Source organism: Lepus europaeus, chromosome 7 (assembly GCF_033115175.1).
Source record: "Lepus europaeus isolate LE1 chromosome 7, mLepTim1.pri, whole genome shotgun sequence".
Classification (NCBI taxonomy): Eukaryota; Metazoa; Chordata; class Mammalia; order Lagomorpha; family Leporidae; genus Lepus; species Lepus europaeus.
Window position 1 is genome coordinate 103,596,709 of NC_084833.1, and position 12,010 is coordinate 103,608,718.

Genomic DNA, 12,010 nt, shown 5'->3' on the forward strand with positions numbered 1-12,010 from the left:
GAGGGCTGTCCTGCTGGCCCACCAGCACATCTCGCACACCTGCATAGAACGTGGAGTCCACGTGGAGGAGCCCCAACCCGGCTAAGGCACCCGGCTCACCTGTCCACTGAGAGGGGAGGAGAGAACAAGGACAGGAAGGGTGAGTGGAGAAGAGAGGACGCGGTCCCCCGACAGCCCGCTGGCAGCACATCCCAGCACCCACTGCCAGGGCTCGGCGCCCAGCACAGGGTCCTAAGGAGGAAGCTGGGCCCAGAGGCCCTCCTCTCGTCTCCCGCCGAGGCAGCCACAAGAAGTCCATAAAGAGAGTAAAGGGTCACTTTGTAACATTAATTTTTTTTATTAAGAAGACAGATATTTTATAGTACTTCTTTTTTTTTCTTTTTTCTTTTGTAAAAATGGTATACATGAACCAATACAAAATGCGAATGAGAACATATGGATATGGAGTTTCTTACACTGTAACATTGTCCATGTACACCTTAAAAACAGAACTGGCCTAAAGGGAAAAATAAGACGCCGGTGTGACTAAAGAACAAGCTTATTTGGCATCAATTATACATCCTTCATTATTTTATATTCCTTTAAAAAACACAAAAAGAAAAACAAGTTTGTTCTTTCTTCACTCTAAAAAAAGTGATCAACCTGTACAAAGTAATACTCAACAATACATTTCAAACAGTGCACTGTATACTTAAGAAAAATACATAAACCAATATACAACTAAAACCCATAATTTCCTGTTTTTGCTTTGTTTTATTATTTTTTTTCCAATGTGTGGGGCCTACACTTTGCAATCTACCTGAGACGGAAAACACCAATCGAAACACATGAACCTGAGACATGTCAACATTATAAGCCATAAAGTTACATCAGGAACACGGCACTACTGTACACTGTTCAAAACAGAAGGACGGGCGGTCCCAAAAAATGAGATGCCAATTCTGTGAGCAATGGTAGGTTGTTTTTTTTTTTTTTTTTCTGTTCGTTTCATTTTTTTCTAAAAAGAACAACCAAAAAAAATTCTTTCAACAACATGCTAAATGCTTCTCACCCTGTGATATGGTTATACTATGGTCAGGATGGGTGCTAAGGGCTCGGAGCAGAGCTGCACATTATAAAATCCATTGAAAAAAGAGATGTTTGCTGTGGCTTTTTTTTTTTTTTTTGTCTTGGTTAAGTGCCTAGGGATAGGAGAGGGGTAAACAAAATGCTGCTCGAAAAAATGGATTTTTCTTTTACATACCAGTCCGTTCCCAAAAGGCCCCCATATTGCAATGGTTCTATCAAAGATGAAAATAAAGACGAGAAAAATAAACACGCTTTCAAATAACAAAGAGTTGACACTTTTTTTTCCCCTTGAATAAATCAGCGGAAGGTTTCCACATAATGTAACAATAGTAAAAATGCACCTTGCAAAATCCAAAATTACTCACTGAAAATGTTATATAATATATATTTATATATATAGAGAGAGATCTATCTTTTTCAATGCCATCTTTCCATAGGGACTGTTCTCTGGAATTTGGAGCCTTACCAACACATATGGTAAGAGTTTAGTTTGCGTCCTTCAGAACGACTTCTAGATTTCCTAGACATTTCAGTGAAAAACAAAAACCCCCATCTTTCTTTAAAAGAACCTTAAGTGGCAACTCGACTCCTCTCCGTTCCCCCAAGGCTCCCCACCCAAGTCGTGTCCAGGGTAACTTATTTTAGTAGCTATGCGCTATGGCTGCCATCATGCGAGGATCAGAAATGTTTTGGCAGATGGTTCTTAAGGCTGAGGAAAGAGGCCAAGGCTAGTGTATGAAAGGTAAAAAGATAAAAACACTCACATTGGAGTTTTGATTAAGTAACTGAAAATCCCGACCTGCTGCTTGTCCACCTCTGTGCTGACCTTTCGAGAACTGAGGTGGACAGCAGACCAGTGTGGGAACAATACCGGCCCTTCTTTTTTGTGCCTCCTGCCTTTGTCAAGCCAAATCTGAAGGAATGAAAGTTTCACACGGTTTCAAGTTGGAAATCCCAGCATGACAAATATCTGTAATATACAGTACATGCAGGCCACATCCTACCGCCTCCCTAACTAAGCACAAAAGAAAAAAATAAAACCAAAAACCCGGCCCATTCAGTCACTCGCACAACACACGGACTTGCTTTTTCCTACAAATTAGTGAGAAGTCAGGCCGATTGGGAAAGGTGGATGGGATCATTTGGAACAGAAATAACCAGAGCAGAACGGTCTCCCCCCCCCCCCCACTTCCCCTCCTGCGGCAACTCAAATTTGTCCACTTACATAAAAGGAACAGACCTCACCTGTCAGGTCTGTTTAGGGCATCGAAAACGAAGGCGTCCTTCCTGCCCTAAACCTTTCTGGACAGCGTGGGGTTTCTATACTGAGCCGTCTACAGATACGGAATTAAAGACAGATTCAATCTCATTGTGACACACCTCACTTGCAGGTAACCCTGTACAGTAATGCAGTTCCACGGCAAACAGAACATTTTCTGAAATCACAGTCTAATTTTCTAGTCTTCACTGCTCTACGTATTTGCAACATGGGCAGCAGCAAAGAGTTTTCATTGTTCACCCAAATCTTTACGACAACAGAGAAGAATGCATTATGGATACACTAAATTCTGAACTATGAAATCTAAACTGTGCTGGTTCTCCTTTTTATGAAACTGAAGTTTGAACAGAAAGCAGTTACTGCAAAAATAAAACGAAGTTAAAACAATTAAAAAAAAAAAAAAACAAAGGGGGTGGGGTTGAGGGAGGAAAAGATTCTAAGGAATCCCAGCAGGTAAGTTCCAAAAGGGGAGATTTTGGAAAAGCAAAATTTCAAAAATAGTTGGGGAAAAATAAATGCGCACAAAGGGCAAACTAAAAGGAACACAACCAACGAAAAAACAAGGCACAGAATTTTCTGCAGTCTACTGAAACTCAACCCAAGTGTCCAAGTTTGACTTGGTAGGAAATAACACAAATTAAAAAAAAAAAAAAAAAAAAAAAACCAAAAAGAGGTGTCAAACAGCAGAGCGTACTTTTCAAAGAACATTTTGTTGATACACAGCAAATCCCAAGCCTTCCCAGTCTCACACCTTTCCACCCATTCATAAAAAAACACACGAATTTCTCTGGCAAGTTCCAATAGCACTGTCTCTTTATCATCTAAATAGGGCCAGTTGGACACCTCATTGAAACAAAAGGCTGCTCTAGATGAAGTACTCTTTCTTTTCTTCCGAGTTGTTCTGTCCTCCTTCTGCATTGATTATAGCCGTGTCGGCGTCTGCTGCGTCATCGGCTCCTTTGGCTTCATGAGTGAAGTATGTACCTGAAAGATGAAGGGGTAAAGCACCGTGACTGTCTGATGGCCTCTGTGTAAAGTGGCACAGAGATGGCAACTTGCTTTATGGCCATCATCAGCCGAAGTGGTGTGCAGGCAGCAGAGGGGAAAAAACAATTGGAAGAAGAGCGCGCGAGGTGGGTGAGACAAATGGGCATCCGGGGGTTCCAAAGGCACCACTCCAACTGAACCGCTGCGATATAATTCAGCAAATGAGACATTAGAGCAGTGATTATGGCCAGAGGATGTCAGCAGCAGAAGACGGGAGTGGCAGCTAAAAATGCAGAAAGCGGGAGAGCTGCTGACTAACGTGTCAACGGCAAACACCAAAGACCAATGACCGGGATGAGCACGGACGTGGTTAAAGACCAAAGCAAGGAAGAGCAATTAGCCAACGAATGAATTAGGGCCCTGGCGATGCTGCTGCTGCTGCTGCTCTTGTCATCTCAAGGCGTTTGTTTGAACCATAGGCTCCTGGCTCCATGATTCATTACTGTCTTTCCATAGGAGAGAAGGAACTGGAACTCGCACAGGTAGGTTTGATTTTCCTACGCCTTCCACTTCACAGTGGCTTCCAGATGGAGAAATCATTTGAACGTCATAAGAGCCGGCAGCGGGGCCTGGGATGGGTCTTGATGGACAAGTGATTCCCTCTCATCAGGTAACTCTAGCGGGCCCCGGATTCATGGAGCTGCTAATTGGCACAGCCACTTTCTAATGACAGTAGACAGCACGTTACAAAGTTGGAGACGCTCTCATCACCAAAGCCCAACAGTACACATGGAGAACGACAAGGACTGCACCTCGGTATGGCACACAGGCGGAAGTCAGTCTGTCATGCTCGTACAGCCCTCCTCCCATCAGGCCCTGTATTCCTGAAGGTTGTTCTATCAAAAACGGCTACCACACTCGCTGCGTCTTCAGCTTTGCAAAGCGACAAAGCTGAGAAAGCAGGCGGCCGAGTGCTTCCCTCGGGTACCCTTTGCAGTTTTCTTCTGCAGAGTGGGGCCCAGGGCCCCCTGCCCAGGTCCACGGCACTTGCCCAGGCCCTGCCCTGCTCTCTGGCCTCTCCGCCTTGCCAGCTGTAGCCACCTGAACGCTGAGGGGGCGGGGAGTTCTTGGCCAGACGATTGCCCCCGGAGCCTGTGCAGAGGGCGGAGGACAGACAGCTCTGAGTTTGACGCTCGAGACGGACACTCGGTTTCCCTAAAGGTGTGGCCAAGCCTCTCGGACCTCCACTGCTGTGCTCAAGGGACCATCCCCAGACCCAAATGACAATCAAGCAGAAGGCAAGCACCTAGAAACCCCCACAGCTCATCGCACAGTGCTTGAGAAAAAAACAACGGAGAAAGACAAGGGCCGACAAAGAAAAGGCAGAATAAATTACCAAGAGGGGAGAAGAGGCTCAGAGCAGCACGGGGCGGGGGTGGGGGGCGGGGGGAGCACTGGAAAAGATGATTGCCCATCCAGACTGCACAGCTGATAAGTGTGATGATTAATGGCAATTTAAATCAATTGCGCTGATAGTTTAAAAAATACATATTTATGTGGCTTTTAAGGCAAAGGCTTTACCCTGGGCACAGGGTATCCTGTTGCTGTGACTGGCTTACCCCTGTTTCTGGGCCAGGGATCAGGGCTGGTCCACTCGCCTCCCTGCGAACAGCAGGTGCGGGCACACTGTTTCCACATGTATGGTTTGGGGGTTCCTCTGACACCTTGCACAGCAGCCCTGACTTTTATTGGTTTTACTTTCTCCCCCGCAGTTACGGATCGGAGAATCCCAACTCTACAAAGGTTCATATCTGAAGAAAATCCAAATCAAGGAGTGCTACTCATGAACTCCCAGCGAACCAATCAACAGCTGCTAGGATTTCTGCTCTTCTCTCTCAGGAACCAGGCTCTGCGGCCACACAGACCACACTGCCTATCAAGGGCCACCTTGGAGAGTCCCCAGACGCGGGGGCTGTGGCGACATGTCGCTCCTGCCTGCCAAAGCTCCTTGCTTACCTTTATGTCTGGCAAAATAGCGCCCCAGAATGATGAGCAAGCACAGCATGGCAAACACCACCACGGCCACGACGCCGCCGATCACCGCGTGATCCACCGCCCGTATCGAGCCTTCTTCACCTGCTCGAGAATCTGTTGAAATCAGAAGAGGAACAGGGATGTAGAGCTTGTTCCGACATACCAGGAGCCCTGGTGACACTGCCTCCGGGGTCAGGAGGTCCCCTTTTTAGTGGAGGACTTGGGAGATGGATCAAGTTGCACCGAGGGAACAAGACTGCCCTGTCCAGTGCTGAATTGATCCGTTTCTCCCCACAAGGCGATTGCGCTATAAGCAGCCTAGGAGCACTAATGCACGTGGAACAGCTTAGGGAGGCAGGCAGGGCGGAAATAGCATCTAGCCAGTCCCGAGCTAGTCTCAGCGTCCACTCTATGCGCACCTATTTGCAAGCCCTAATGAAGGAGGCTGACCTCACCACTTAAGGGCACTGGGAGAGCACCTGCCTACGGACGCCCCAGTGACTTCTTTCCTGATAGGGACACGCAGGGGGAAAAGCAAGGAGCTCACACAGCCACGGCTGCCTTGAGATAAAACAAGGGTTGTTAAGACTAAAGACAAGTGACGTGCTTGCTACATCTAGGATGTATGAGGGTGTAAGCCTAGATTTAAAACCCAAAAACCTATTTCAAAACAGACAGCAAGGAATAATTGTCCATTGCCACAGATGGCTTTTGTTTTATTTATTTAACACCTCGCAGAGCAATTAATTTCCTCTTATAAGCATCACTCCCTCAGGATGTCTTCTTCCGGCTGAGGAGCGACCTGTTTGGCTGTGGAACAACTCCAGAGTGAACCCAGGATGAGCTATGGCGATGCAGAATGGATGTATGGCAGTGTAAACAATTTTAATTTAGGAACGTGGCTACATCACCCCTTGCTGAAATCCTAATGGCACCCGAGATTTATAATGTAGTAAAAAACAATTATTCTCCCGTTGATTAATACATTAACATTTTGGAGTGGAAGCTAAACCATTGTCTTTTTTTTTTTTTTATTGAGTCAAGTAAGACACCTCCATTAAAATGATTTACTGGCTGTACCTTACGATTTAAGCACAGCAGCAACAGAAACGGTAAAAATCTTTTAACTTTACATGATTTGTGAAGTCATATGTGAAGGATTTACCATTTAAATCTTTCAGTACAAGAAGCACATGGCCCATAAATCTGTCCCCCTTGCAGCCGCTGGACGCCTAAGAGAAATGCATTTCACCAGGAAGACTGAGAGTGCAAATTCAAGTCAATTTTTAAGAAAGATTTATCTCTGTCTCTCTCCAAAGAACAGAGCAAATCTCTGAAGCCTCCACCTCTAATAATATTTGAAGTTTATCGATCAAGTGTACAGATCCGTGACAGCTAAAGGTAATGGTGCTCTTTTGAGCCGAAACCTGATACAAGGCTTGCAGCAGGAGGGCATGATTTTACACTTTCTATCGATATTTCCAATTCTGCTCGGAGATTAAGGACTGGAGGATGTGGGGAAATAACTCGTGACTGAGGGTTCCATGAAAAGTGTTTTAATTAAAAGAGTTCAATTTTTTTGTTGTTTAAAAATGGAGTATTTAAAAGTGTTTCATTAACGTTACCTCTGGAAGGACTACAGAAAAACCCCGAACCCACACCCAAAACAGAAACGCCAACTCCGAGGCGGCAGCAGGTCGCCAGGACACCAGGATGATGGGAGTTTAATTGGAGAATGGAGATGGGTTGGAGGCAGAGTGCAGCGCAGCCAATTAGCCCGCTCCGTGATGTGCAAGCCCCTTCAGCAACACGTCTAATAAGCTTGACTTGAAACGTGCTGGAGAGGGCTCTCCCTCCTCAGCCCGGAGCGCTGCCGACCGCAGGTGCCACAGCCTCGGTCGTCTTCGGAGCCAATCCAACAAGGCAGAAGCCGGCTCTGGGAGGCAGCAGAGCTCGGCGAAGGGGAGCACGTCCCCCGGGGTGCTGCTGGACACAGGGTGTCCGCGGGAGGAGAGGACACCTCCCACCCCGGAAGCTCCCCCACACCCCACCCCAGCCGCACAAATCCAGAGCTGGCTCACGGTAGGGGCCCAAAATAACAGGAAAGTCAGTGAGCTGTGTTTTCCTTAGGGAGCTGTCAAAATAGGGGATCTTGTGGGAATGAGAATTAATCTCCAATCGCCACGAGCTTAGACCCTCTGAGATTTATGTGTCTTTCAACAAACTCCATATGTCTTAGAAGTGGGCGAGGAGAGCAGAGTGGGGCGAGCAGCAAGGAGGGAGGACCGCTAGGTGCGAGAGGCAAGAGGCGAGGACGGACCCCACCCTGAGAAGACTGAGGACAGACAGAAGCTCTGAGATGCTGCCCCAGGCCCAGCTCTTATCCATCCGGGGGAAGGCAGTCTCTTGCCCACTGTTCAAAGACTGTTTCCCTCGTGCTAGGCACAGGGAACATTCTAGAAGCCCAAGAAGAAAAAGTCAGAGGGAGAGCCAGGGAGGGAGTGAGCGAGCACACTCTATGATAAAGTAAAACAAAAACCAACTCCCCCCAAACAAGAGAATCTCAAGGGTGTGTACCTGTGGGGTTGATTGTTTTAGCCCAAATTATTCATTTGATTTTTGCTCCCCATGACTTCAGAGCAAGACGCGCTCTGTGCTGCTTGTCCCTCTCTGCACTATGCCAGGTTAAACACCTGGGGCCTGGGTATCTTGCCCACCCTCAAGGACGTACGTATCTCCCAGGCGCTTATTTATAAGGGTAATCTCCCCAGCTATCTCCTGATACTCACTCTGATCAGAAAGTTTACTACCACCACTTAATCAGCCAGACATCTTTCCTGCCTTCAATTACTGCAGACGGACACAGAAGGTAACTGAGGTTTAATTTACAGGGAGCGCTGCATGTTATGAACTCCTCACCGCCTCGGCCCGCCTCACTCCCACCTCCTGGGCTGTGGCTGCTCCCCAGCGCTTCTGTCACGGCTGGGGCCACCCCCGGGAAGAGCAGAGCTGTTTCCAGACTCCTCTGGCTCCACAAGGGCGGGTGGGAGGTGGTTCCCACCTACAGGCCGGCATCCTGCTCCTCATATAAAGCAGCAGCACAAAGTGCTACAGGTAGCGGCACTGGGCCAAGCGAATAGGCCTGCAATGGAGCCTGAAGGAGCCGTTAACCACCAGAAGGTCCATTAGGCCGTGACCTTTCCTGCTCCACTCACGAGGCCAGAACACTGCCCAGTTCCTTGAGAAATTGCTTCCAAGTGGAAAGGCCCTGGCTTTCCCCGTCAGCCTAAGGCCTAGCTCCTCTCAGCCCAGGCAGCACAGCCTCTCTGGGTTCCTGGCTTCCTGTCTGATTCAGGCAGAGGCAGACTCTCCAGCTGCCCCCAGCTTCTCAACTGAAAAATAAAAGCGGGACTGTGAAGCGCTGCACACGCCCGGAGCCTGGGCACATAAATGGGCATCTCCTTGCTTTAGGAAGTCACATCTTTTTGTCCCCTGAGAAGGCCCAGCTGTTCTTCTCACTTGGTAACAGGCCTGAGTTTCTACCCTGGGACACAGCTCTGGTCCCAGCGTCCCGAGAAGCCAAGCCTCGTTCCTGTCTGATCCATGCTCACAGCACGATGGCTGCTCCAGTGCTGAAGAACCCAACGCGCTGGATGCTACGTTCGGAGGTGGTTTGTTCCCGGAGGGCTCACGTGTTGGGAGCCTGGCCTCGGGCGGCAGTGGCGAAGCAGCCAGGGCCTGTAAGTCATGGGGCTCGTCAGGGGGTCTCAGTCCCCGGGGTGTGCCCTGGGAAGGCCTTAGGGAGATTCTCCCGACTCCACGTCTCCCCGAGAATGCTGCTGTTAGAGACCAAAGCTGACCAGGCCCCACCGTTCCTGGTTTCCTGTCTGGCCATGTGATCCTTTGTTCCCACCACTGAGGTGCCATCTGCCACGAAGCCCTCACTAGAGTCACATAAACATCTTGTCTTTCCAAAGTCCCCAGACTCGGGCATTGGGTTACAAGCAGGGAAAACTGATGAGCGTGTTTGGGTAGCACTGTCCCCTCTGGAGTTCTGAATCTCAATCAAATCCTATGCCGCAGGAGCACGAGTGGACCGGGCCCAGCCCTCCAGTGACTGACCCGTAGACACTCGCTGTGAAAGCCAGCGGGGGTTCTGTGCAGCTCACGGCTGTGGGGCAACCCTTCCTGCCCGTCTTAGCCCATTCCACAGCCGGTTCTCTCACTCTGAATGTGATAAACAAATCATGAATCTTTTAGTATTTGTGAGTTAGTTTTTTTTTTTTTTTTTGGGGGGGGGGGCACAAAGTTGAAACAACGTGCAACGCGGCTCCAGGTGGGAGCATAAGGCCGGTTGCAGAATGTAACATCAGCTACTGCTGCTTGGGTCACACCTTCAGCCACTCTGCTCTCCCTTTAGCATCTCAGAAATCACAGGACAAAAATCTCTCTCCGAGAAGCTCCCAGGAGTAAGGCCCCAAATAGCCCAGCTTGCTTTCCTCTGGGCCAGTTGGCCGGGCCTGATCCATACCTCCCGGGCAGTATGAAGGGGGCATTCTAAAGGCACTGCATCCCGAGGGCTTGCCGAGACAAGGGACTGCCGGTGCAACGCCGGCTCCCTCCCGAGCCTCCGGGGGATTCCTCCTCCCCTACTAGCTCTCCCTCCCTCCTCAGACTTGCTAGAGCGGCCTCACCGAAGCCCCCTGGCAGCCATGCTGCCTGTGTTAAACATCCTGGTTTCCATGGCGACTCTTCCAGGCGTGGGCTGGGAAACAGAGACTGCCATGGACGCACCACCACTACGTACCTCTGATAAGCCTGGCAGGTTCTGCTGCCAAGGGCGGGATCCGAGAATAACCAGGCAGTGGCCAGTATATCCTAGGCAAGCTCTTGGCAGGGACTTTGGCAGAGGGGCTCGCCGAGCAGTACCATCACTGCCAGTGCAGCAGGGTTTCCAGTCCAACGTCAGCCTTCTTGCCAAAAGGCCACCGGAGGTTTCCTCCCGGCCAGGTACAATGCAGTGTGCAGCGTGGGGCACGCGGCCGCGTACGCTGGCTTACCCTCCTGTCTCAGTCAGCCCTGGCTCCGGCTCTCAGGCACGTTTCACACACTTGGAGAGCCACTCACGCCCCTTATTGCACATATTGTTTTCGTAGGTTCAACCACCTTAGGCTTCACTTACAGGTTAATATTTAGATCATGGGGAGGTTCTAAAGCTCTCAGTCCCCCTACTTCTACTTTGTTGGACAGCTGGACATGTCGCTATCCACCTGGAGCACTGGAGAAAGGAACTTGTGACTCTGCGACAGTGCTGACACTTGGTTCAGCTTGGGTCTCCTTCCTGGGCTGGGGCCTTGCAGGACAAGTCAGTTTAATTAAAAACTCTTAGAACTGGTGTAGACATTGGAAATGCTGCCTCTAGCTTCCCGGGGTGTAGGAGTTAGTCTACCTCCGGGAAAGGTTAAGGACTGTGACGTCATTTGCTACTTCCTGCTTGGTAGAAAGAAAAAAAAAAACAAAACTCGGCAGTGGGATTGTTTGAATTTAAAGCAAAACAAAAATCTGACCTCAAAAACAGCAACCAAACGAAAACACACAGGCAAGAAAATATGGACCCATCTGACAAATGTAGCTACTCATTCTCATCTCCTATTGTAGCTCACATATCTGGCAACCAAAATAAGTGTGCATTTTAAGAAGCACAACTTTATTACTGAAGGGGAACAACCTGAATGGCATGCGCTGACAAAATGCCATATTATTTGCTAATCCTAATATGTTATTCTTCTTTAAGATTTGCTTTTCTCAGCACCAATTCAATTATAGATGCTACAAATCCTTCTGACATTTAATTCCCTCTTGTCAGAGAGTAGTAAATGTATACAGTACATGCACAGCTTTCCCATTAAGATGTTAATATATATTGGAGCACACCAGCCTTTATGCAGCATAACCTTTCCTTTCTGTCTTCTTAGAAAGTGGAAGGGAAGGAATAATTGTAAGGCAAGAAAATCACGAAGATTCCCATATAGCATTGCAGGCGTCTCGGACGACTGTCAGCTGCGTTCAATTCTAGCAGCGTAAGGGCAGCTATACTAAGATTTCAAAGGAGCTATGTTAAGCTATTGAAAGGAGAACTGCAGTGAGCATCCTCATCCTGCCCCCAGAGCGCAGTACGTGTTCATTTAAATCAGAAGTCCCGCACATGGCGCTGCCCTGTGACCGGGACGCGGGGCTCTCGGCCTGTGTTCCCATCCAGAATCAGGCTCAGACAGGTGATGGAGTTGAGAACTCGTCTCCCACGCGGTCCTATGGAAGGCCAACAGGCCTGGGGTGGAAGCTGGGATCTGTTCCTTTCCTTCTGTGACTTTGGGCAGGTCAGGCAGGCACTCTGAGCCACCGCGCAGAATGACACACTTTACAGGGTCACTTTGAGAGGCCGATGTGTGGCTGGATATCAGAGGGCCCACCTGGCTCCAGGCTCAGTGTTTGCCAGAGTTAAATCTGCAGTGCTAAAGGCTACAGAAGGCTTTTCCAGTTCTCATCACTGACCCAAGGCAGAGAACTGTCAACTCTCTAGGGGTAAGGGTTGTTGTACTGTACACTCGGCACTGTCTACACCTGGTAAATACCAAATGGAAG

At 48.8% G+C, this 12,010-nt stretch overlaps 1 protein-coding gene across 2 annotated transcripts in view; it reads right to left on the bottom strand.

The window, feature by feature from the left end:
- Nucleotides 1-313: 313 nt before the first annotated feature.
- CADM1 (cell adhesion molecule 1) overlaps nt 314-12,010 on the bottom strand; it is a 346,994-nt gene continuing 335,297 nt past the window's right edge. For both annotated transcript variants that reach the window (XM_062197057.1, XM_062197056.1), the window contains 2 exons: nt 5,351-5,482; nt 314-3,331 (listed from right to left, as the gene is read on the bottom strand). In XM_062197057.1, the coding sequence (XP_062053041.1) occupies nt 3,213-3,331; nt 5,351-5,482 (251 nt within the window). In that variant the 3' untranslated portion in view covers nt 314-3,212. The remainder of the gene's footprint in view (nt 3,332-5,350; nt 5,483-12,010) is intronic.